At 45.1% G+C, this 23,455-nt stretch overlaps 1 protein-coding gene across 7 annotated transcripts in view; it reads left to right on the top strand.

Annotated features, from left to right (window-relative positions):
* Positions 1–23,455, top strand: part of MATN2 (matrilin 2) — a 175,881-nt gene that overhangs the window by 67,113 nt on the left and 85,313 nt on the right. For all 7 annotated transcript variants that reach the window (XM_028500794.2, XM_028500797.2, XM_028500796.2 and 4 more), the window contains exons 3-4: positions 373–942; positions 14,147–14,269. In XM_028500794.2, the coding sequence (XP_028356595.1) occupies positions 373–942; positions 14,147–14,269 (693 nt within the window). The remainder of the gene's footprint in view (positions 1–372; positions 943–14,146; positions 14,270–23,455) is intronic.

The following is a 23,455-nucleotide window of genomic DNA, read 5'->3' as shown; positions in this document are numbered from 1 at the left end:
GCTCACGGGCCCAGCCGCTCCGCGGCATGTGGGATCTTCCCGGACCGGGGCACGAACCCGTGTCCCCTGCATCGGCAGGCGGACCCTCGACCACTGAGCCACCAGGGAAGCCCATCTTTTCTTTATTTTTAATTGAAGTATATTTGATTTACAACATCGTGTTAGTTTCAGGTATACAGCACAGTGATTCAGTTATACATATATACGTATATATAACTTCTTCAGATTCTCTTCCCTTATACGTTATTACAAAATATTGATTAGAGTTCCCTGTGCTATACAGTGGGTCCTTGTTAGTTATCTATTTTATATATAGTAGTGTGTTTATGCTTAACGCTCTTCTGATGCGTTTGCCCTCCCCTCTCTCCCCAGAGAGCTCCTGTGAGGACAAGCGGGCAGACGTGGTCTTCATCATTGACAGTTCCCGCAGCGTCAACACCCACGACTATGCGAAGGTCAAGGAGTTCATCGTGGACATCTTGCAGTTCTTGGACATTGGCCCTGACGTCACCCGTGTGGGCCTGCTCCAATATGGCAGCACCGTCAAGAACGAGTTCTCCCTCAAGACCTTCAAGAGGAAGTCCGAGGTGGAGCACGCCATCAAGAGGATGCGGCATCTGTCCACGGGCACCATGACGGGGCTGGCCATCCAGTATGCCCTGAACATCGCATTCTCAGAGGCAGAGGGTGCCCGGCCACTGAGGGAGAACGTGCCGCGGGTCATAATGATTGTGACCGATGGGAGGCCCCAGGACTCGGTTGCTGAGGTAGCTGCAAAGGCCCGGGACACAGGCATCCTGATCTTTGCCATCGGCGTGGGCCAAGTGGACTTCAACACACTGAAGGCCATCGGAAGCGAGCCCCACGAGGACCACGTCTTCCTGGTGGCCAACTTCAGCCAGATTGAGTCGCTGACCTCGGTGTTCCAGAACAAGTTGTGCAGTAAGTCCTGTTTCTCTGTGGCTCTTCTCAGGGAATCATTAGGATGCGTTCATTCATCTTCCAGTGTTCATTCTGTGCTGACCTGGTCCCAGGTACCAGGCTGGCAAGGGGTGTTTAGCAAAGGCCAAGGTAGACACAGTGCTCTCTTGGGGCTCGCGCTCTGGCCAAGGAGACATATTAAGGATGCAATTATACAAACACGTAAGTAACTGCAGTTGTAACAGTGTAACGGAGGAAGAAGTCAGGACAGGACCTGACCTAGGCCAGGGGGCTCAGGGAGATTTCCCTGAGGAAGGGACATTTACACTCAAACTGCAGAATGAGTAACAGTAGGTAGGGGAAGTTTTTCTCCAGCACATTGGCTTGCCCTGGCATTCCCTAGGTTGGAATTCATGAGTTGTAGTAAGCATGGGAATGGGAGGGCAAAAATAATAACCTAACTTCTCCTTGGATGGTGTGGAATACTGAGCATTTTTGCCCCATGGTGGTGCTAGCAGTGGATGTTTTCTCAGCCCAGAAAGAGGCCCAGTGTACGGGGAAGACCAAGACGTGCTCCTGGTACCTTCCCACCTGGTAGGATGGCTGGTGCCTCCTGACTCCTTCTGCAAGGACATGCCTCCCCAAGTCCTTGAGCTGCATTCCTCTGCTTTAAGGGTCTTCTTCCTGTGGTTCTTCTTCCTTCCTTCTTCTAACCCTACCCTCCACAAGGCTTCTTTCATACTTTCTTGCCAGACTCCTCCCAGTTACCTCCAAGCCGAGCTCCTGCCTCAGCTTTCCCAGCAGGTCAACTTGCCTTCTCCCCAGTTTCCTGCTTCTGCCACCGTCTTCTCATCCTTTTCTCCTCCAGAAGGGCAGGGCTCCAGCCTGCCAACCCAGGCTCCACACTGGTCCCTGGAAATGGGAAGCAAGCCTCCTGACCTGGTAAACAGTGTCCAGTCCAGCTTTGTCCACCCCCATTGGTCCCTGTCCCCTCCAACTGCCATGCTTCTTTGATGGGAAAACAAAAGCAAGTGTCTATTCTGAAATGACTAGTATTTCCCTGGAGTCTGCATGGAGAATGGCCTTAAGGACCAGACTCATCTCCAACTCACCGGGAGCAGGAACCTTTAGACCAGTTCTCAGAATGTGACAAAGCTTAGAAACACGCCCCCCACCCCCCACACCAACCTCCCCCGACCCTGTCAAAGCCTCGGGAAGGAAGTACGGTGTGCTTTTGACGTCATTTAAAAAAATTCTCTGCTGAAAACTAACTTCAAAAAGCAGAGACCCCATTAATTCTTGACTCCAAAATCAAAAGTTTTACTTAAAAAATCAACGCCATGAAGGAAAAAGAAACTTTTGCTCTGCAATGTCACTTGGAAAACATTCAGAAGTGCCATTTCCCTGGCGCCGCAGAGGGGCTGGGTCTCTGTGGCTTGCCGTGGCCTGAGTCACCTGGAAAACTTCAGCCAGTAGAATGCACTGCAAACATTTTTAAGGTTTATGACTTTAAATGACTTCTGCAGAATTTATATTCCCCCTTTCCTGGAAATATTAAAAAAAGAAATTGGTTCTGTAACAGTTTTGACGTGTTTATTCAGTTGTCTTGGAAAAATGTTAATGGATGAGTTCTTTTATAAGCTCTCTGAATTGCTCAGCAAAGGGAAAGGTAATATGATGAGGCTGAGGATGTGGACTTGTTCACAGAAGAACCTTCTCTGTGCTTTATGGCCTGGCAGCAAAATTAAAAGGCAGTTTGGCTACTCCCGTTTTTGTAATCTTGAAGCTCTAAGAAAATATTAGTATTGTGCCATTCATTCATTCATCTGTTAGGGCCCGGGAACTGAATCCCCCTTCCGACCCCACAGAAGACCAGCTCCTGTCTCTCCTCATCGCAGGGCTCTGCTGAGCAGACTTGTCAACTGTCTTGAAAGGTGAAGGAGGCCCCGGGGCCTCTTCATCAACCGTGCAGTAAGGATCGCAATAACTAACATTTACACAGTACTTTCTCTTGTGTTTTCGCACTTTATCCTCACGAAAATCTGGGGAGGCAGCACGATGCTATCCCTCCCTTTTACAGGACTGTGAACTTGTTAAGTGAATTCCCAAGCAGCCAGGAGATGGTGGGTTCTACTTCCAAACCTCTTGCTCATTTCATTCCTCTTCGCATTGGGAGATAGAAATTCCTCTTTTAAGGTAAACGGTTTTCTGCAGGCAGCCCCCGCAGTCCAGCCATGCTAGGCACACCAGCCCTGAGGTTGATATTCACCTTGGAGTTTGATGGGAAGCCTTTGCGATGGGGAGGGGCAGACTGAGGTTTCAGTGACCCCACCTGCCAGCTGTATAGATGCTGAGCACATCTGTAAACTGCGGATTTTACCTGCGGAGAGTAGATGTGTGAACAGGCGTTATAAACTGTAGAGCCGGGCTTCCCTGGTGGCGCAGTGGTTGAGAGTCCGCCTGCCGATGCGGGGGACGCGGGTTCGTGCCCCGGTCCGGGAGGATCCCACGTGCCGCGGAGCGGCTGGGCCCGTGAGCCCCGGCCACTGAGCCTGCGCGTCCGGAGCCTGTGCTCCGCAACGGGAGAGGCCGCAGCAGTGAGAGGCCCGCGTACCGCAAAAACAAAACAAACAAACAAACAAAACTGTAGAGCCCCATTTAGTGTGCACCATGTTGTATGCGATTACGGTCAAACACACCGAGGACCAGCAGGGTAGGCAGATGGCCTCAGCTTTGACCTGCCCTCCAACCCTCAGACAACAGTGTCTACCATGTTGCAGATGGCAGTTCTCTGGGGTTTTGGAAGTCTCATTAGTTCCTTAAACATTTATTGAGCTACACTCTGAGAATAACAGCCAGTTTGGTCCTGGGCTAGGTACTTTCCAATATGTTATTTCATTGAATACTTATAACAGCCCTGCGAAGCAGGTACTATTATTACCCCATTTTACAGAAGTAGAAACTGGGGCTTGGAAAGGATAAGCGGCTTCAGGCAGCAGAGTTGGAGTCTCTCTGGCTTCAGAACTCTTACCCTCCACCTGCTGGGTCTGAGGGTTTCAGGCTGGTGGGAAGATGCTCTCATCACAGAGAAATGGGATGTTGGCTATATGAAGTATGCACTTCAGAGGCCTTGGGAAGTCACCTGGCACTGGAGGCCTTCTGATCAAAGAATGCCAGGGTCTGCCTAGGGAGTCCAGGAGAACTTTAAAGAGACAATAATGATTATAACTAACACTTATTGATATTAATGTGTGCGTGTGCTGTTTTGCGCTATTAGCATATGTTAACTCATTTTATTCTCACAACAAACCTGTGAGGTAGGTGCTCCTATAATTCCCATTTTACAGAAGAGGAAATAGAGACCCAGAGAAGTTCAGTAACTTGTCCAAGGTCACATAGCACTAAGTGGCAGAGTTGAGGTGTGAACCCAGGCATTCTGGCTCAGAACCTACATCTTAACTACTATGTGCTACACAGACTTGAAAGAGGAGTAGGGGGGACTTCCCCGGTGGCCCAGTGGTAAAGAATCCTCCTTACAATGCAGGGGATGCGGGTTTGATCCCTGGCCAGGGAACTAAGATCCCACATGCCGCCAAGCAGCTAAGCCTGTGTGCCGCAACTACTGAGCTCACGCGCCTCAACTAGAGAACCTGCGTGCCGCAAAGGACAGAGCCCACGTGCCCTGGAGCCTGCGGGACACAACTAGGCAAGAGAAAACCCGCACGCCACAACTAGAGAGAAGCCCGCACGCCGCAACGAAAAGATCCCGCGTGCCTCAGCGAAGATCCTGCATGGTGCAACTTAAGACCCGACGCAGCCAAAAGTAAATAAAATAAATATATAATAAATAAATCTTAAAAGAAAAAGAAAAGAGAGAGTAGGAGTTTACCGGCTAGAGATGTGTAGGGAGGACGATTGCAGTAAGCCAGGAAAAGAATGATATTTTTAATAGTTCTTTCTGTTTCATTTAAAAACAAAAAAATGAGTCCAGAGTCTCTGTTAATTTCGTGACCTGCTAAGGAGACATAACCCACAGCTTGAGAAATGCTGATGAGAGGCCAGGCAGGGACGTGGAGGTCAAAGTGCACCTAGAGAGGGGATCTCAGAGGGAAGCTGAGCTGAGGCTTGTGTGCTTTTGGGCAGAACCGAAAAACGCTGCTGGATCCGTGCCTTGGTGGGGACAGGGTATCTCCAGGAGTGATCAAGACAGGAGCCTTTATCGTACGATTAGGAAGAGATTAGGCTCTTGTGCTCACTGCCTGTGTGGACGTGAACTCAGGCACAGCTGTGGCTTTGTACCCACAGGCAGTGAATTCCCACACCAGCCACAGCTGGGGGCAGGAGGGCTCCTGAGGTTGCATTCTCAGGCCACTCCGAGACCTCCAAGAAAATCTTAGAGGCCTCCTGTGAATGAGGCCCTTTCTACAAGATGACCAAAACCTACCTATCCTGGGGCCCACCATTTTTGCCACCCAGTGAGAGAGGACACTTGAATCTAGGGGCTGAACAATGCATGTCTATCCTGAGCCTTCTGATAACTTGCAGCCTGGGAGGGCTGCCTCTTTTTTTTCTTTTTGGCCGCACCAAGCAACTCGCGAGATCCTAGTTCCCCCACCAGGGGTTGAACCCTCGCCCTCGGCAGTGAAAGCGCAGAGTCCTAACCACTGGACTGCCAGGGAATTCCCAGGGCTGCTTTTCCTTAACCTCTTGGTATCTCCTTTATCAGCTTAGCCTGGCATTTAAAGCCTGGAGGCTGGTTGTTCCTACCCTAAGAGCCTCACCCCATGCAGGCCAGGCACAGTAGAAAGCCCTAACAGTATGCCTAAGACACCCCTCCCATCAACCAGCCCGGGTAAAGTCCACACTTACTGCAGCCCCTCAAGGCCCTGTTGCTAAGTGCGAGGCCAGATGGACTTGCGCAGGCCTTGACTTTCCGTACCCAGTAACTGTTCCTTTGAAGACCCCCAGTCAGCCCACCACTCTTTTGATCATTCATTTAGTCAATCACACATTCATTAATAAACACTTATTAACATTCAGATCGCCTGGTTAAAAATCCAATCCTGCCAGAGACTCAGTCTGCTGATTAGTGATTTCTTCCCCCGAACGCAAAGCCTTGACCCAGCTTCAACCTACAAGGCCTTCTGAGGTGTGAGACCACCTGCAGGCCACCGTAGGAGGCAGGACTCTCGTGCCCCCTTCAGTCACATCACAAAGGCCTGCCCCACGGGAGGGCAAGGCATTAGGGCCAGATGCTCTTAGTATCACCGATTCCTCATCTATAGAATTTTACAGGTGGAAAATTTTTATACTGCCTTAGTAAAAATGTTTGGGATTTTTCTATTTCATTTAAAAACAAAAAAATGAGTCCAGAGTCTCTGTTAATTTCGTGACCTGCTAAGGAGACATAGCAGGTCTTTTGGTTGAAAGTAACAGAAATTCAACTTGAACTAGCTTTAGAAGGGCGGATTGTGTTATATTACTCGTGGAAATACGGAGACGCATAGTGAGTGACAGCTTTGCTTTCTCTCCATCCCTACTCTACTTCTCCTTGGACTTCTCTGGTCCAGGGGCAGAGAGCATGCACCCTGTCGGCCCCCAGATATGCTTGCCCTCAGTGTAAACCCCCTTTTCCTCAATTCTAGTGGCTAAATGCCAAGAAAAAACTCTGACTGTCAGACCCTGAACGCCCAACAGTGACCAGGAGAGGGGCTACCTCACACCAACGCAGCCGCTCCCCCAGTCAGCCCGCATTGGGAATGAGAAGGAAGGCAGCTTCTAGAAAATAATTGTGTCTGTACTGAAGGTCCCTGGACATCATACATGCCTTTATTCTACAGGTAAAGAAATAAGCCAAAAAGAGCTACGCAACTTACATGAACTTCCCTCACTTGTTCGAGGCAGAAGGGAACTAGAGCACCTGTCTTCTGGCTTCTAACCCAGTGCTCTTTCCATTACACCAAGTTTCTGGTTTCAGTTTCTTTTGTGGTACGTGGGACAGTCTCCTGGTTCCAATTTCTTTTCTCGTACATGGCCAAGACAAGCCTTAGTAACAAGCTGTCACTCCAAAACCCTATGCAATAGTTCTTTTAATTTCCCTATTTGACAGGTGAAGAAAGTGGAGTTCAGAGACATTAAGTAATTCATACAAGCTCACGGTGAAGCTCAGCTGAAGTCTTATTTCCAGAAGCCTTTCTCATCACCACTGTGCTGTCTGCTGCCCCACAGGTATTTTCTCTGCCTCACATCTCCTGTCAAAATAATTATCTGTCAGGGTCTCGGTGAGAAGGCGGGCAGCAGACTCATCACTTGGGCCTCATACCAGTGTATAACCGCTATGTTGCTGGTTGTCTAGACTTTAGATTTTCTTCATTATGGAGGAAAATAGTGACATGCTAAGAGTTGCATAAGGACGCCTCTATGCCTGTGGGTAATTTGACTGCGGCAGCCTAGGAAAAGAAGAGAGCCTTCCAGGGTGCAAAGCGAATGCAAATTAAAAACAGGATAATGATTTCTCCCTCTTAACACGGTCAAAAACTTAACGTTTGATAATCCCGAGTGCTGAAGTTTTGAGGAGGTGGGAATCATTACTCTCATGCATTGCTGGTATAAACTACCTTGCAAGACAGTGAGGTGATATCTATTTAAAGTAGGACCCAGGAGCTTCCCTGTGGCGCAGTGGTTAAGAATCTGCCTGCCAATGCAGGGGACGTGGGTTCGAGCCCTGGTGTGGGAACATCCCGCATGCCGCGGAGCAACTAAGCCCGTGCGCCACAACCACTGAGCCCACGTGCTGCAACTACTGAAGGCTGCGCGCCTAGAGCCCATGCTCCTCAACAAGAGAAGCCACCGCAATGAGAAGCCCGCGCACCGCAACGCAAAGTAGACCCCGCTCGCCACAACTAGAGAAAGCCCTGGTGCAGCAATGAAGACCCAACGCGGCCAAAAAAATAAAAAGTAGGACCCAGTCCTAGAGAAACAACTGCACATGTGCTCAAGGAGATGTGTTTAAGAAGGTTCATCACAGCATTGGGAAAGCGAAACTGTGGACTGGTGGGGAAATGGCTAAATATAATGAGGACTAGTCATATGACCAGTGGATAAAGCAATTAAAAGGAATGAACTAGATCAAATGTGTTTGACCAAAGCTAAGGTGTACAGTGGATTCTCATTGTTCTTGGGAATTATGTCCTGTAACGTCATGGTGAACGCTGACTGAAGCAGCAAGTACTGAACCACAGCTCCTAGGGGAAATACAGAGTTAGGTTCCTCGGAGCCTCTGGTCCGACGCTGTTGTCAACTGATCAATACATAATCTTGTTTTATGTGTGTTTCTGTGCAAAGACACCTTCTTTATATATCGTTGATTCATTCACATTGAATTCACAGCCAACAGCACTATCACTCTTGCCCGAATGAAATTTATCCAACACACATTTTCTCCATAAGGCACATCATAGCCTCCTTGCACTTAGGAACACCAGACACACTTCACTTGAGCAAACTCCAACACTTCAACACTACACTTGGGGCCATTTTAAACAGCAGAATCATCAACAAAAAGCACAAAAATGCAAACAGTGTGGCACTTGAGAAGGATACTCATTCACGGTCTGAGAGCAGAAACAGGAATGCAGAGCATTGTCTTGTTCAGCCTCAGCTGGCGACCTAAATTTTTCATCGCTCTGAGTGTGTCCACAAATGATGATGGAAGCACTCTGAGTACTGATTTTAGGGTTACAAATAAATGTTTGCAAGTAGGCAAATTCTCAAATATGGACTCTGTGAATAATGAGGATCAATGTACGTGTCCTCACACTTTAACATCTCTGAAATTGGGTGCACCTTAGATTCCGTGAATATTACTCGTGGAAATACGGAGACGCATAGTGAGTGACAGCTTTGCTTTCTCTCCATCCCTACTCTACTTCTCCTTGGACTTCTCTGGTCCAGGGGCAGAGAGCATGCACCCTGTCGGCCCCCAGATATGCTTGCCCTCAGTGTAAACCCCCTTTTCCTCAATTCTAGTGGCTAAATGCCAAGAAAAAACTCTGACTGTCAGACCCTGAACGCCCAACAGTGACCAGGAGAGGGGCTACCTCACACCAACGCAGCCGCTCCCCCAGTCAGCCCGCATTGGGAATGAGAAGGAAGGCAGCTTCTAGAAAATAATTGTGTCTGTACTGAAGGTCCCTGGACATCATACATGCCTTTATTCTACAGGTAAAGAAATAAGCCAAAAAGAGCTACGCAACTTACATGAACTTCCCTCACTTGTTCGAGGCAGAAGGGAACTAGAGCACCTGTCTTCTGGCTTCTAACCCAGTGCTCTTTCCATTACACCAAGTTTCTGGTTTCAGTTTCTTTTGTGGTACGTGGGACAGTCTCCTGGTTCCAATTTCTTTTCTCGTACATGGCCAAGACAAGCCTTAGTAACAAGCTGTCACTCCAAAACCCTATGCAATAGTTCTTTTAATTTCCCTATTTGACAGGTGAAGAAAGTGGAGTTCAGAGACATTAAGTAATTCATACAAGCTCACGGTGAAGCTCAGCTGAAGTCTTATTTCCAGAAGCCTTTCTCATCACCACTGTGCTGTCTGCTGCCCCACAGGTATTTTCTCTGCCTCACATCTCCTGTCAAAATAATTATCTGTCAGGGTCTCGGTGAGAAGGCGGGCAGCAGACTCATCACTTGGGCCTCATACCAGTGTATAACCGCTATGTTGCTGGTTGTCTAGACTTTAGATTTTCTTCATTATGGAGGAAAATAGTGACATGCTAAGAGTTGCATAAGGACGCCTCTATGCCTGTGGGTAATTTGACTGCGGCAGCCTAGGAAAAGAAGAGAGCCTTCCAGGGTGCAAAGCGAATGCAAATTAAAAACAGGATAATGATTTCTCCCTCTTAACACGGTCAAAAACTTAACGTTTGATAATCCCGAGTGCTGAAGTTTTGAGGAGGTGGGAATCATTACTCTCATGCATTGCTGGTATAAACTACCTTGCAAGACAGTGAGGTGATATCTATTTAAAGTAGGACCCAGGAGCTTCCCTGTGGCGCAGTGGTTAAGAATCTGCCTGCCAATGCAGGGGACGTGGGTTCGAGCCCTGGTGTGGGAACATCCCGCATGCCGCGGAGCAACTAAGCCCGTGCGCCACAACCACTGAGCCCACGTGCTGCAACTACTGAAGGCTGCGCGCCTAGAGCCCATGCTCCTCAACAAGAGAAGCCACCGCAATGAGAAGCCCGCGCACCGCAACGCAAAGTAGACCCCGCTCGCCACAACTAGAGAAAGCCCTGGTGCAGCAATGAAGACCCAACGCGGCCAAAAAAATAAAAAGTAGGACCCAGTCCTAGAGAAACAACTGCACATGTGCTCAAGGAGATGTGTTTAAGAAGGTTCATCACAGCATTGGGAAAGCGAAACTGTGGACTGGTGGGGAAATGGCTAAATATAATGAGGACTAGTCATATGACCAGTGGATAAAGCAATTAAAAGGAATGAACTAGATCAAATGTGTTTGACCAAAGCTAAGGTGTACAGTGGATTCTCATTGTTCTTGGGAATTATGTCCTGTAACGTCATGGTGAACGCTGACTGAAGCAGCAAGTACTGAACCACAGCTCCTAGGGGAAATACAGAGTTAGGTTCCTCGGAGCCTCTGGTCCGACGCTGTTGTCAACTGATCAATACATAATCTTGTTTTATGTGTGTTTCTGTGCAAAGACACCTTCTTTATATATCGTTGATTCATTCACATTGAATTCACAGCCAACAGCACTATCACTCTTGCCCGAATGAAATTTATCCAACACACATTTTCTCCATAAGGCACATCATAGCCTCCTTGCACTTAGGAACACCAGACACACTTCACTTGAGCAAACTCCAACACTTCAACACTACACTTGGGGCCATTTTAAACAGCAGAATCATCAACAAAAAGCACAAAAATGCAAACAGTGTGGCACTTGAGAAGGATACTCATTCACGGTCTGAGAGCAGAAACAGGAATGCAGAGCATTGTCTTGTTCAGCCTCAGCTGGCGACCTAAATTTTTCATCGCTCTGAGTGTGTCCACAAATGATGATGGAAGCACTCTGAGTACTGATTTTAGGGTTACAAATAAATGTTTGCAAGTAGGCAAATTCTCAAATATGGACTCTGTGAATAATGAGGATCAATGTACGTGTCCTCACACTTTAACATCTCTGAAATTGGGTGCACCTTAGATTCCGTGAAAGATAGTATGTATCAATAGAGACAGAATCTGTTATTAATGCTGAGTGAAAAACCAAGGTGAAGATGAATATGTATAGGATGAACCCAGGTATGTAAAATAAAACAAAAGTCCACCATGCTTCTCCTTTGTTCCATAGAGTTAACGCATATCAGGCATTCCCCTGCGCTATGTTTTAAGCACTTTACCATCTTAATTATTTTAACCCTTACAAGGCCCTTATGAGGTTGGTACTATTTTTACTCCCATTTAATATCAAGAAGTGAAGAAAATTGCCCATGGTCACAAAAACAGATACTTCTTTCACTCTGAAGTAAAAAATGACTGATTGGATTTAATCTATGAACTTTCCTAACATTATTTGTATCCTAACTGGAATTAAAACACAGTCAAGGGCTTCCCTGGTGGCACAGTGGTTGAGGGTCCGCCTGCCGATGCAGGGGACACGGGTTCACGCCCCGGTCCGGGAGGATACCACATGCCGTGGAGCGGCTGGGCCCGTGAGCCACGGCCTCTGAGCCTGCGCGTCCGGAGCCTGTGCTCCGCAATGGGAGAGGCCACAACGGTGAGAGGCCCGCGTACCGCAACCGCCGCGCCCCGCCCCCCAAAAAAACAATAAAACACAGTCAATCGTAAACTCAGAACAATCATTCTAAATTGTATTATGAAATAAAAAGGTTTTACTTTCACTTACTGTCCACCATGTTACTTACTTTGAAGTAAAGGGACATATACTTAAGATATGCCATCGATTTCATCAGTAGCTGAGTTTTCCTAAGCACTGGAGTGAGGGGATTGTCCTTAGCTATTGAAAGTCTCTTCTGTTTTAGCTTTATAAAAATATATTTCTACATATGGACATCCTTTTTGTTTATGACAACACTTGCATAAATTGTACTCTGCTTATGCTGATGCTTGTTAATTTTAAATATGTTCAGGTTGAATTATATGGAGTAAAGTCATAAATTAAGATGTAAGAAACAATAAGAATTTTCATGAGGTCCAACAGACTTATGCAAGAATCAGTGTATCTGAAAGCCGAGGTACTTCAGAAACTAAACGCAGAAATATTTTATTTATTTATTATTTTTAATTAATTAATTAATTAATTTTGGGGGGGCTGTATTGGGTCTTCGTTGCTGCACGTGGGCTTTCTCTAGTTGTGGCGAGTGGGGGCTACTCTTCATTGCAGTACATGGGCTTCTCATTGCGGTGGCTTCTCTTGTTGCAGAGCACGGGCTCTAGGCGCACAGGCTTCAGTAGTTGTGTCACGCGGGCTCAGTAGTTGTGGCGCACAGGCTTAGTTGCTCCGTGGCATGTGGGATCTTCCTGGACCAGGGCTCGAACCCGTGTCCCCTGCATTGGCAGGTGGATTCTTAACCCCTGTGCCACCAGGGAAGTTCCCATTATTATTATTTTTAAAATTTAACTTATTTTTGGCTGCGTTGGGTCTTAGTTGTGGCACTCGGGATTTTCATTGAGGCATGCAGGATCTTTCGTTGTGGTGAGCAGACTTCTCTCTAGTTGTGGTGTGCAGGTTTTCTCTTCTCTAGTTGTGGTGTGCAGGTTCCAGGGAGCGTGGGCTTTGTAGTTTGCAGCACGCGGGCTCTAGTTGTCCCACGGCATGTGGGATCTTAGTTCCCTGACCAGGGATCGAACCCGCGTCCCCTGCATTGTAAGGTGGATTCTTTAACACTGGACCACCAGGGAAGTCCCAGAAATTTTTTTTTAACATCTTTATTGGAGTATAATTGCTTGATAATGTTGTGTTAGTTTCTGCTTTATAACATATATCCCCATATCTCCTCCCTCTTGCGTCTCCCTCCTACCCTCCCTATCCCACCCCTCTAGGTGGTCACAAAGCACCGAGCTGATCTCCCTGTGCCATGTGGCTGCTTCCCACTAGCTATCTAGTTTACATTTGGTAGTGTATATATGTCCATGCCACTCTCTCACTTTGTCCCGGCTTACCCTTCCCCCTCCCCATGTCCTCAAGTCCATTCTCTATATCTACGTCTTTATTCCTGTCCTGCCCCTAGGTTCTTCAGAACCTTTTTTTTTTTTAGATTCCATATATATGTGTTAGCCTACGGTATTTGTTTTTCTCTTTCTGACTTACTTCACTCTGTATGACAGACTCTAGGTCCATCCAGAAATATTTTAAATTGAGACATAAAGATTATGGAAACATGAGTGCATTTTTTTGTTTTGTTTTGTTGGTTTTTTTTTTTCTTTTTTTTTTTTCGGTACGCGGGCCTCTCACTGCTGTGGCCTCTCCCGTTGCGGAGCACAGGCTCCGGACGCGCAGGCTCAGCGGCCATGGCTCACGGGCCCAGCCGCGCCGCGGCATGCGGGATCTTCCCGGACCGGGGCACGAACCCTCGTCCCCTGCATCGGCAGGCGGACTCTCAACCACTGCGCCACCAGGGAAGCCCATGAGTGCATTTTTTAACTCCCCAAATTTTTATAATACTTTTCCCTATTAAAAGATTACATTACTCTTGGGATTTATGATCCTGAGAAACTGTTGATTCTTTACCACATCCTCATTTAATAGCTTTTCCTCCGAACCCGCTGCTGCCTAGCACGTCCGCACGTTAGTCAGAGCCACCCCTGACTAGTCAGCAGCCTTTCTGATTTCCTCTGCCCAGCAGCTGGATATTATTAATTGCGCTGTGAAGTTTCTATTTTTGTAGGACGTTTGTGACCTGTTTTTAGTTGGATATCAGCAATCTCACATGGCTCAGCCTAACATCATTTCCCTTTGACCCTCTGCAGCCCTCTATGTATATATTGCTGATGGCGTTTCTGGAGAACTGTCTGGTCCTACCAGAGGCTACCCCTGGAGGGTGGGGACTGCAGCTCGTTTCTCTTTGAGTCCTGCTCCTTCCTTCACAGTGTAGACTCTGGATGCATGTTTGCGAGGGGGATGAAGTTAGAGAAGGCCTCATCGTTGCCTTAACTTGCCATGTCTTCCCTTTCAGCGGTCCACATGTGCAGCATCCTGGAGCATAACTGCGCCCACTTCTGCATCAATACTCCCGGCTCGTATGTCTGCAGGTGCAAACAAGGCTACATCCTCAACTCGGATCAGACGACTTGCAGAAGTAAGATTGCTTTGCTGATATATTTGTTCTGTCCTCCTCTGCTCTCCCACTCTCTCCTCTTTTATCTGGGCCCATTTAAGTCATCTGTGGCCCCTCCCCCAACCAAGTCATCATTTCCCTAAGGACAGAAACGAGGTTTTGTAACTCGTGTATTTTGTTTTGACCCCCTGGCCCCCACTCTGCCTTCACAGCGCTGAGGCCAGAGCCAGGCACACAGTAGGCCATCAGGAAGAGTTTGGAAGATCCGTTGGAGGCTCCTTCTCAGAAATAGCCTCCTTGAATTCGTGAGCTGCTGTCCTTTACTTCCAAGCTGTTCTTTAGTGGGGGAACCGCTGAAGAGCCTTGTCATCCGCCGTCTCTATTGGCTGTGCCCTGAGGAATTGTTTCTGTATTTTATTCTCTTCCCTGAAGTGTGGATTTAGGATGAGCTACTAACATTGGCTGGGAATGATTATTCGATTTCTGTTTTAGAGGTGTGCGGGGACCTCATTGCTTTGGTGAGGGATGCTTTATAGGTCTCCTAAATAGAAAAGGACAAACAGATATAAAGTGTAATAGAATGCATAGTCTCTTTTTTTGGCCAAGCCCCAAAACTAGACAACATACTGACATTTGAAGCACATGAGGTAATCCACCTCTTAGAGGAGACAATTACCCATACACTGAGTATTGTGCCTATAGTTTTCTTTCAAGTTATAAATAAAGCCACTGTGTGAGCCCACAGACAACCAGACTTCCTCAAGACAAGAGGAAGACTGCCCACATGGAGGCAAATAGAACTCAGCTAATCTGACATGTAGGTCATGCAATGCGTAATTGTTATTATACCGCATGGTAAGCAATTAAGCACTAATGGAAAACAGTTTGCACAAATGGCTATAATTAGTATCCCGTTTATAGAGCCAAACCACATTTTCCTTTTGTCTTCTCATTTTTCTTTGGGTTGAGAGTGGTTGGCCAGGGGCCCTCTGACCCACAAGATTAGAGAATATCTGCTCGACTTCTCCGGTTCTGTGGCCTGTAGAAGCCCAAAGCCCTCAGGCTATGTAAGTCCTGGGGGACCCTGTGTTCTCTGGCTCCTCCAGGATGCCAGATGGTTTGTTGTGTGGAGCCTGTATCATCCTGGCCTTCCACTTGAACCTCTGACCCTTCTTCAGTTTCCACAACGAAAATCACTTGTACCATATGCTCCTGGGCTTAATAGAATTTACTGGAGGACTGGGGGAGCCCAGGCAAGGTTGCCTCACATACCGCTCAGCAAACAACCTAAACATCTTCTTAGACGTGCCCCATCCTCTCCAGGAGCCTGCCACTCAGCGTTTCTCTGCAGAGCACTCAGCCTCCCTCCACCTGGCTAACTCCCATCCTGTCCTTCCCTTCTCCGGAGCACAAAAAGTTCTTCTCCTTGCAACCTGCCCTGGTGATCCGCTGGGATCTGGGCATCTGCCGATGTCCACTTTCCATGGTCTGGCTTAGTCAATCCAGAGGAATTTTGAGACCAGTAACTAAAAAATAAAAAGTTTGATGTCATGAGCTGGGCCTTCCCCACACAGCAGGTTTGCCAGCCCCCACCTGGTCCCACCTCAAGTCCTGAGGCCCCAGGCTCTCCCAAGTGTCGGTCTGGCCTCGGCTCCCTCCTCTTCTAGGGCTGTGGGTGCATAGAGCGTGATGCAGAAACTGCCTGGGTTCAGACAGACTGATTTGGGTGGAGGAGCAAGGAGGCCCGGGTCAGAGGGGCCTGAACCTAGGCAGTGGTTCTCAAGCTTCAGTAGTTAAGAGTCACCCAGGGGACTTCCCTGGTGGCGCAGTGGTTAAGAATCCGCCTGCCAATGCAGGCGACGTGGGTTCGATCCCCGGTCTGGGAAGATCCCACATGCCGCGGAGCAACTAAGCCTGTGCGCCACAACTACTGAGCCCGTGCGCCACACCTACTGAGCCTGTGCACCACAGCTACTGAGGCTGTGCGCCGCAGCTACTGAGCCGTGATCTTGGTCTGGTGAACAGTGCAAAATTGTGCCAAGGGGAGGCTGTTCTGAGCCGCTCATGGGGGCCTGTCCCTGCCGACGTGGAGAGAGACTCACTGGGCCTGGAGGGGAATGAGACACAGCTATTTCCAGTTTTGAACCTTTAAGGTGTTCCAGAGCCCGTACAAATTACTAGAAATCAAAGAGTAAATAAAACATCCGTGTTTCTGCTCTCTTGGAGCTACATTCTTGCATGGAAGTAAATTGAATAAACAGCCAGGGTGGTTACCGTCCAAAGTGATTGCAGCCCCTGCCCAGCTCAGTGTGCTGCACAGGACGTCTGGCCTAACTATAGCCACTCATTAAGTGTTTACCATGCGCCAGGAGCTCTCCTGAGTGCTTCATACTCATCATCTCATTAACTCTGACATTGAGCTCTTCAGGTAGGTTTAGCATTCTCATTTTACAGGCAAGGAAAATAAGGTACCAAAAAAGGTATAGAAGTTTATGTTCTTCCCTTTCTCCATTTAAAAACGTGGGGGGAGGCGATCCTCATGAAGTGTGCCTGTCTTCACATGTCTATTTCCCTCCCCTTGAATTCTTTTCCCACTAACAAGGAGGAACTTTATCTTGTTTTCTTTCATTTTTTAAAAATAAGGAATTCTCCCTTTCTTTGCCTCCCTTCTAGAATATTTAATCTATCTGGAAGAATAATGAAAATGCAACATTTAGAAAACTTCACTTGGCAAGAAAATATAAACTTTCTTGTGCAGCTTTCTCATTTTTTTCTCTCTCAAGAAACACACCAAATGCATTTTACAGCTTTCATTGTTCAGATATGTTCCTGACATTATTTTCCCAAGCTGCATAAGAGATTTAATAGCTTTTATTTTATTTATTATTTTTTGGGGGCCACACTGTGTGGCATATGGGATCTTCCCTGACCAGGGATCGAACCTGTGCCTCCTGCAGTGGAAACATGGAGTCTTAACCACTGGACCGCCAGGGAAGTCGGCCAACAGCACTATTACTTACTCCTGAACGAAGCTCATCTTTCTATCCTCTTTTGTTTTGGCCGCGGCATGCGGGATCTTAGGGATCCAGGGATTGAACCTGTGCCTCCTGCAGTGGAAACATGGAGTCTTAACCACTGGACCGCCAGGGAAGTCCAATAACTTTTATATTCGAGTTTAACCAAAGGGCATGACCCATTTGATGTGACAGAAAAACAGTCACATTATTAAAAATGGAAAAGAAAGCTATACCCAACATTCCTTATGAATGTGAATGCAAAAATTCTTAAAAACTTATCAAACAGAATCCATGTATATAATATAATCAAGACCAAATGGGATTTATCAAAAGAATGCAAGGTTGGTTTAGCATTCAAAAATCAGTCAATATATGACATGATACTATACACAGAAAATCCTAAAGATGCTACCAGAAAACTACTAGAGCTCATTAATGAATTCAGTAAAGTTGCAGGATACAAAATTTTTTTTTTTAATTTATTTTTGGCTGTGTTGGGTCTTCGTTGCTGTGCGCGGGCTTTCTCTAGTTGTGGCGAGTGGGTGCTACTCTTTTGTTGCAGTGCACAGGCTTCTCATTGCAGTGGCTTCTCTTGTTGCAGAGCATGGGCTCTCGGCACATGGGTTTCTGCAGTTGTGGCACACGGGCTCAGTAGTTGTGGCTCACGGGCTCTAGAGCGCAGGCTCAGTAGTTGTGGCACACAGGCTTAGTTGCTCCGTGGCATGTGGGATCTTCCCGGACCAGGGCTTGAACCCATGTCCCCTGCATTGGCAGGCGGATTCTTAACCACTGTGCCACCAGGGAAGCCCTGCAGGATACAAAATTAATACACAGAAATCTGTTGCATTTCTATACACTAACACTGAACTATCAGAAAGAGAAATTAAGGAAACAATCCCATTAACCATTGCATCAAAAAGAATAAAATACCTAGGAATAAACCTACTTAAGAAGGTAAAAGACCTGTACTTGGAAAACTATAAAGCACTGATGAAAGAAATTGAAGACGACACAAATAGATGGAAAGGTATACTGTGTTCTTGGATTAGAAGAATTAATATTGTTAAAATGACCATACTACCCAAGGCAATCTATAGATTCAGTGCAATCCCTATCAAAATACCAATGGCATTTTTCACAGAACTAGAGCAAATAATTTTGAAATTTGTATGAAACACAAAAGACCCTAAATAGCCAACACAATCTTGAGAAAGAAGAAGAGAGGTAGAGGAATCACACTCCCTGACTTTAGACTGTGCTACCAAGCTACAGTAATCCAAAGAGTATGTACTGACACAGAAACAGATACATAGATCAATGGAACAGAATAGAGAGCCCAGAAATAAACCCAGACACTTATGGTCAATTAATATATGACGGAGGAGGTAAGAATATACAATGGAGAAAAGACAGTCTCTTCAATAAGTGGTGCTAGGAAAACTGGACACCTACATGTAAAAGAATGAAATTAGAACATTTTCTAACACCGTATACAAAGATAAACTCAAAATGGATTAAAGACCTGAATGGTAGATCAGAAACCACGAAACTCCTAGAGGAAAACACAGGCAGAACACTCTTTGACATATATCATAGTAATATTTTTTTGGATCTGTCTCTTAAAACAAAGGAAATAAAAGTAAAACTAAGCATGTGGGACCTAATTAAACTTAAAAGCTTTTGCACAGCAAAGGAAACCATTGACAAAACGAAAATCCAACCTACTGAATGAGAGTATTTGCAAATGATATGATCGATAAGGGGTTAATATCCAAAAGATATAAACAGCTCATACAACTCAACATCAAAACAAACAAACAAACAACCCAATTGAAAAATGGGCAGAAGACCTGAACAGACATTTTTCCAAAGAGAACATGCAGATGCCCAACAGGCACATGAAAAGAAGCTCAACATCGCTAACCATCAGGGAAGTGCAAATCAAATTCACAATGAGGTATCACGTCACCCCTGTCAGAATGGCTATCATCAAAAAGAACACAAATAACAAATGTTGGTGAGGATGTGGTGAAAAGGGAACCCTCATACACTGTTGTTGTGGCCACTGTGGAAAACAGTATAGAAGTTTCTCAAAAAACTAAAAAAAGAACTACTGTATGATCCAGCAATTCCACTCCTGCGTATATATTCGAAAGAAACAAAAATGCGATACATGCACCCCAATGTTCATAGCAGCATTATTTACAGTTGCCAAGATATGGAAATAACCTAAGTGTCCATCAACAGATGGATGCATAAAGAAGATGTGATATATGTATACAATGGAATACTACTCAGCCATAAAAAAGAATTAAATTTTGCCATTTGCAACAACATGAATGGACTTGGAGGGTATTATTATGCTAAGTGAAATAAGTCAGACAGAGAAAGATAAATACTGGATGTTATCACTGATATGTGGAATCTAAAAAAATACAACAGGGCTTCCCTGGTGGCGCAGTGGTTGAGAGTCCGCCTGCCGATGCAGGGGACACGGGTTCGTGCCCCGGTCCGGGAGGATCCCGCGTGCCGCGGAGCGGCTGGGCCCGTGAGCCATGGCCGCTGAGCCTGCGCCTCTGGAGCCTGTGCTCCGCAAAGGGAGAGGCCACAACAGTGAGAGGCCCGCATACAACGCAAAAAAAAAAAAAAAAAAAAAAAAAAAAATACAACAAACTAGTGAATATAATAAAAAGAAACAGACTCACAGGTATAAAGAACAAATTAGTGGTTACCAGTGGGAAGAGGAAAGGGGAAGGGGTAAATAAGGGTAGGAGATTAAGAGGTACAAACTATTATGTATAAAATAAGCTACAATGGACTTGCCTGGTGGCGCAGTGGTTAAGAATCCGCCTGCCAATGCAGGGGACATGGGTTTGATCCCTGGTCTGTGAAGATCCCACATGCTGTGGAGCAACTAAGCCCGTGTGCCACAACTACTGAAGCCCGCGCACCTAGAGCCCATGCTCTGCAACAAGAGAAGCCACCCCAGTGAGAAGCCTGCGCACCGCAACGAAGAGTAGCCCCAGCTTGCTGCAACTAGCGAAAGCCCCTGCGCAGCAATGAAGACCCAGTGCAGCCACAAAAAAAAGACTACACACACACACACACACACACACACACACACACAAAACAACAACGACAAAAACAAAAAAACTACAAGGATATATTGCACAACACAGGGAATATAGCCAATATTTTATAATAATTATAGAGTGAAACCTTTAAAAATTGTGAATCACTGTATTGTACACCTGTAACTTATACAACATCAACTATACTTCAATAAAAATCAATATAATTCAATTCACCATATTAACAGATTAAAAAAATGAAAAAATATAGGATCATTTCAATAGATGCCAAAAAAGCATTGGACAATACCCAACATTCGTTCATGATAAAAACTCTCAATAAACTAGAAATAAAAGGGAAATTCCTCAACCTGATAAAGAGCACCTATGAAAAAACCTACAGTTAACATCATACCCAAGGATAAAAGACTAAGTGTTTTCCTTTTAAGATAAGGAACAAGAAAGTACGTCCACTGCCACACTTCCATTCAACATTGGACTGGTTGTTTTAACTGATATACTAATTAAATAAAAAGAAATTAGAAAGTCATACAGATTGGAAAGGAAAAGGTAAAACTGTCTTTATTTACAGACTATGTGATTGCATATGTAGAAAAGCTAATAGAATCTTCAAAAAAGCTACTAAAATTAATTAATGAATTCAGCAAGGTTGCAAGATAAAAACTCAATATACAAAATTATTTGATTGTATTTTTATATACTGGCAACAAAAATCTGAAATAGACATTTAAAAAGTACCATTTTACACTAGTATCAGAAATATAGAAATTAGGGATAAATTTGACAAAAGATATATATTGACAAAGACAAAAGATGCCTGCAATAAATTAAAGAAGACCTAAATAAATGGAGAGATATTCAAATCATCAAATAGAAGACTTACTATTGCTAAGATGTCAGTTCTTTCCAAAATGACCTATAGATTCAAAGCAATCTCTATCAAAATCCTAGCAGAATTTTTTGGGTAGAAACTGATAATCTGATTCTAACATATAAATGAAAATGAAAAAAATTGAATAGTCAAATATGATTGATTCTTATTATTCACGATAGTTATGGTTTATAAGTCTCTGTTAACATTGAAATGGTGATTACTGGATCATCATTCCTAGGGGAAGTACAGGGTTCATTTCCTGAGAGCTTCTGGCCACAACATTTCTCCAGTCGATACAGAACCTTGTTTTATGGGTGTTTCTGTTTAAAGACACCTTATTGAGTATATATTGTTGATTCATTAACATTGAACTCACAGCCAACAGCACTATTACTCATGCCTGAGTGAAGCTCATCTAACGCACATCTTTCCTCCAAAAGGCACATCACGGCCTTCTTGCCTTAGGAACACTAGACAGCACTTCAACACTACTGTTAGGGGCCATTTTACACAGTGAGGTCACCAATAGAAAGCACAAGAATTTTTAAAAATATGGCCCTAAATAGAACACCAAAAAAATGCTGATTTACAGTATGAGAGCTAAAACAAGAAGTCAGAGCATTGCTTGTTTGACCTTCACTGGGAAAGTGCATTAGGTGGCTCAGTTTTTTCACCACTCTGTACAGATCCATGAATGGCCCTGAAAATGCTACAAGTATTGATTTTGGGTTCCAAGAAAAATTTTATCAAGTAGGTGAATTTGCAAATACAGACTCTGCAAATAATGAGGATCAACTAAAACTTTGAAATAAAGTGTGGGGATCAAATTATCTCACTTGAGGACTGACTGTAAAGCAGCAGTAATCAAAACAGTGCGGTATTGGTGTAACGATGGACAACACCTGAGCAGAACATAGTCCAGAAATAGACCCACACGTATACGGTGAAGTGTTTTTTGACAAAGGTGCCAAGGCAATTCATGGGGAAAAAATAATGTCATCAACAGATGGTGTTACAACAATTGGATTGCCATGTGCCAAAAAATGCACATTGACCCTTACATCACACCATATACAAAAATTTATTCAAAATTGATTTTAAATGTTAATATAGAGTAGAAACATTTAAATGTCTCGATGAAAAGGAAAGAAAAAATTTTGATGACCCTGGGTTTGGCAAGGATTTTTTAAATAGGACACAAAACATAAAAGAAAAACTCAGGGGCTTCCCTGGTGGCGCAGTGGTTGCGCGTCCGCCTGCCGATGCAGGGGAACCGGGTTCGCGCCCCGGTCTGGGAGGATCCCACATGCCGCGGAGCGGCTGGGCCCGTGAGCCATGGCCGCTGGGCCTGCGCGTCCGGAGCCTGTGCTCCGCAATGGGAGAGACCACAACAGTGAGAGGCCCGCGTACCGCAAAAAAAAAGAAAAAAAAAAAAAGAAAAACTCAGTAAATTGAACATCATCAAAATTAAAACATTTGCTCTTCCAAATACACTGCTACTAAAGGGAAAAGGTCAAGTCACAGACTGGAGTTAAATATTTGCAAATATATATCCAACAAAGGACCTTAGAATTTATACAGAATTCTTACAACTCAATAATAGAAAAATAAACAGCCCAGTCAAAATGGGCAAAAGATTTGAATAGACACTAAACCAAAGAAGATATATAAAGAAGAGATGCTCAAACTTATTAGATACTAAGGAAATACGAATTAAAGCCACAATGAGATACCGCTATACTTCCACTAGATTGGATACATTTTAAGATATTGACCATGCCAAGTATTAGCAAAGTTGGGAACAGAATTATCATTGTTCCTGGTAGGAATGTAACATGGTTCAACCACTTTGGAAAACAGTTTAGCAGTTTCTTACAAAGTTAGGTATGTACCTACCATAATTCCACTTTTAGGTATTTACTCAAAAGAAATTAAAGTTTATATCCAAACAAACGTTTATAGCAGCTTTACTTGTAATAACCTAAAACTGGAAACAGCCCAAACCATCAACAGGTGAATTCTTAACAAATTGTGATAGACGCATACAATGTAGTACTACTAGGCAATGAAAAGAATGAACTATTGACCCATGCAGCAAGCTGGATGAATGTCAAAATAACCGGGTTGAATGAAAGAAATGAGGACCCCCTCCCAAAAAAAGAGTACCTATTGTAGGATTCCATTTATATGAAATTTTAGAAAATGGTAACTAATCTATGATCAG

The sequence above is a fragment of the Physeter macrocephalus genome, chromosome 15, assembly GCF_002837175.3.
Source record: "Physeter macrocephalus isolate SW-GA chromosome 15, ASM283717v5, whole genome shotgun sequence".
Taxonomy (NCBI): Eukaryota; Metazoa; Chordata; class Mammalia; order Artiodactyla; family Physeteridae; genus Physeter; species Physeter macrocephalus.
Note: the sequence above shows the minus strand (reverse complement) of the source record. Positions and strands in the feature narration are given on the sequence as shown.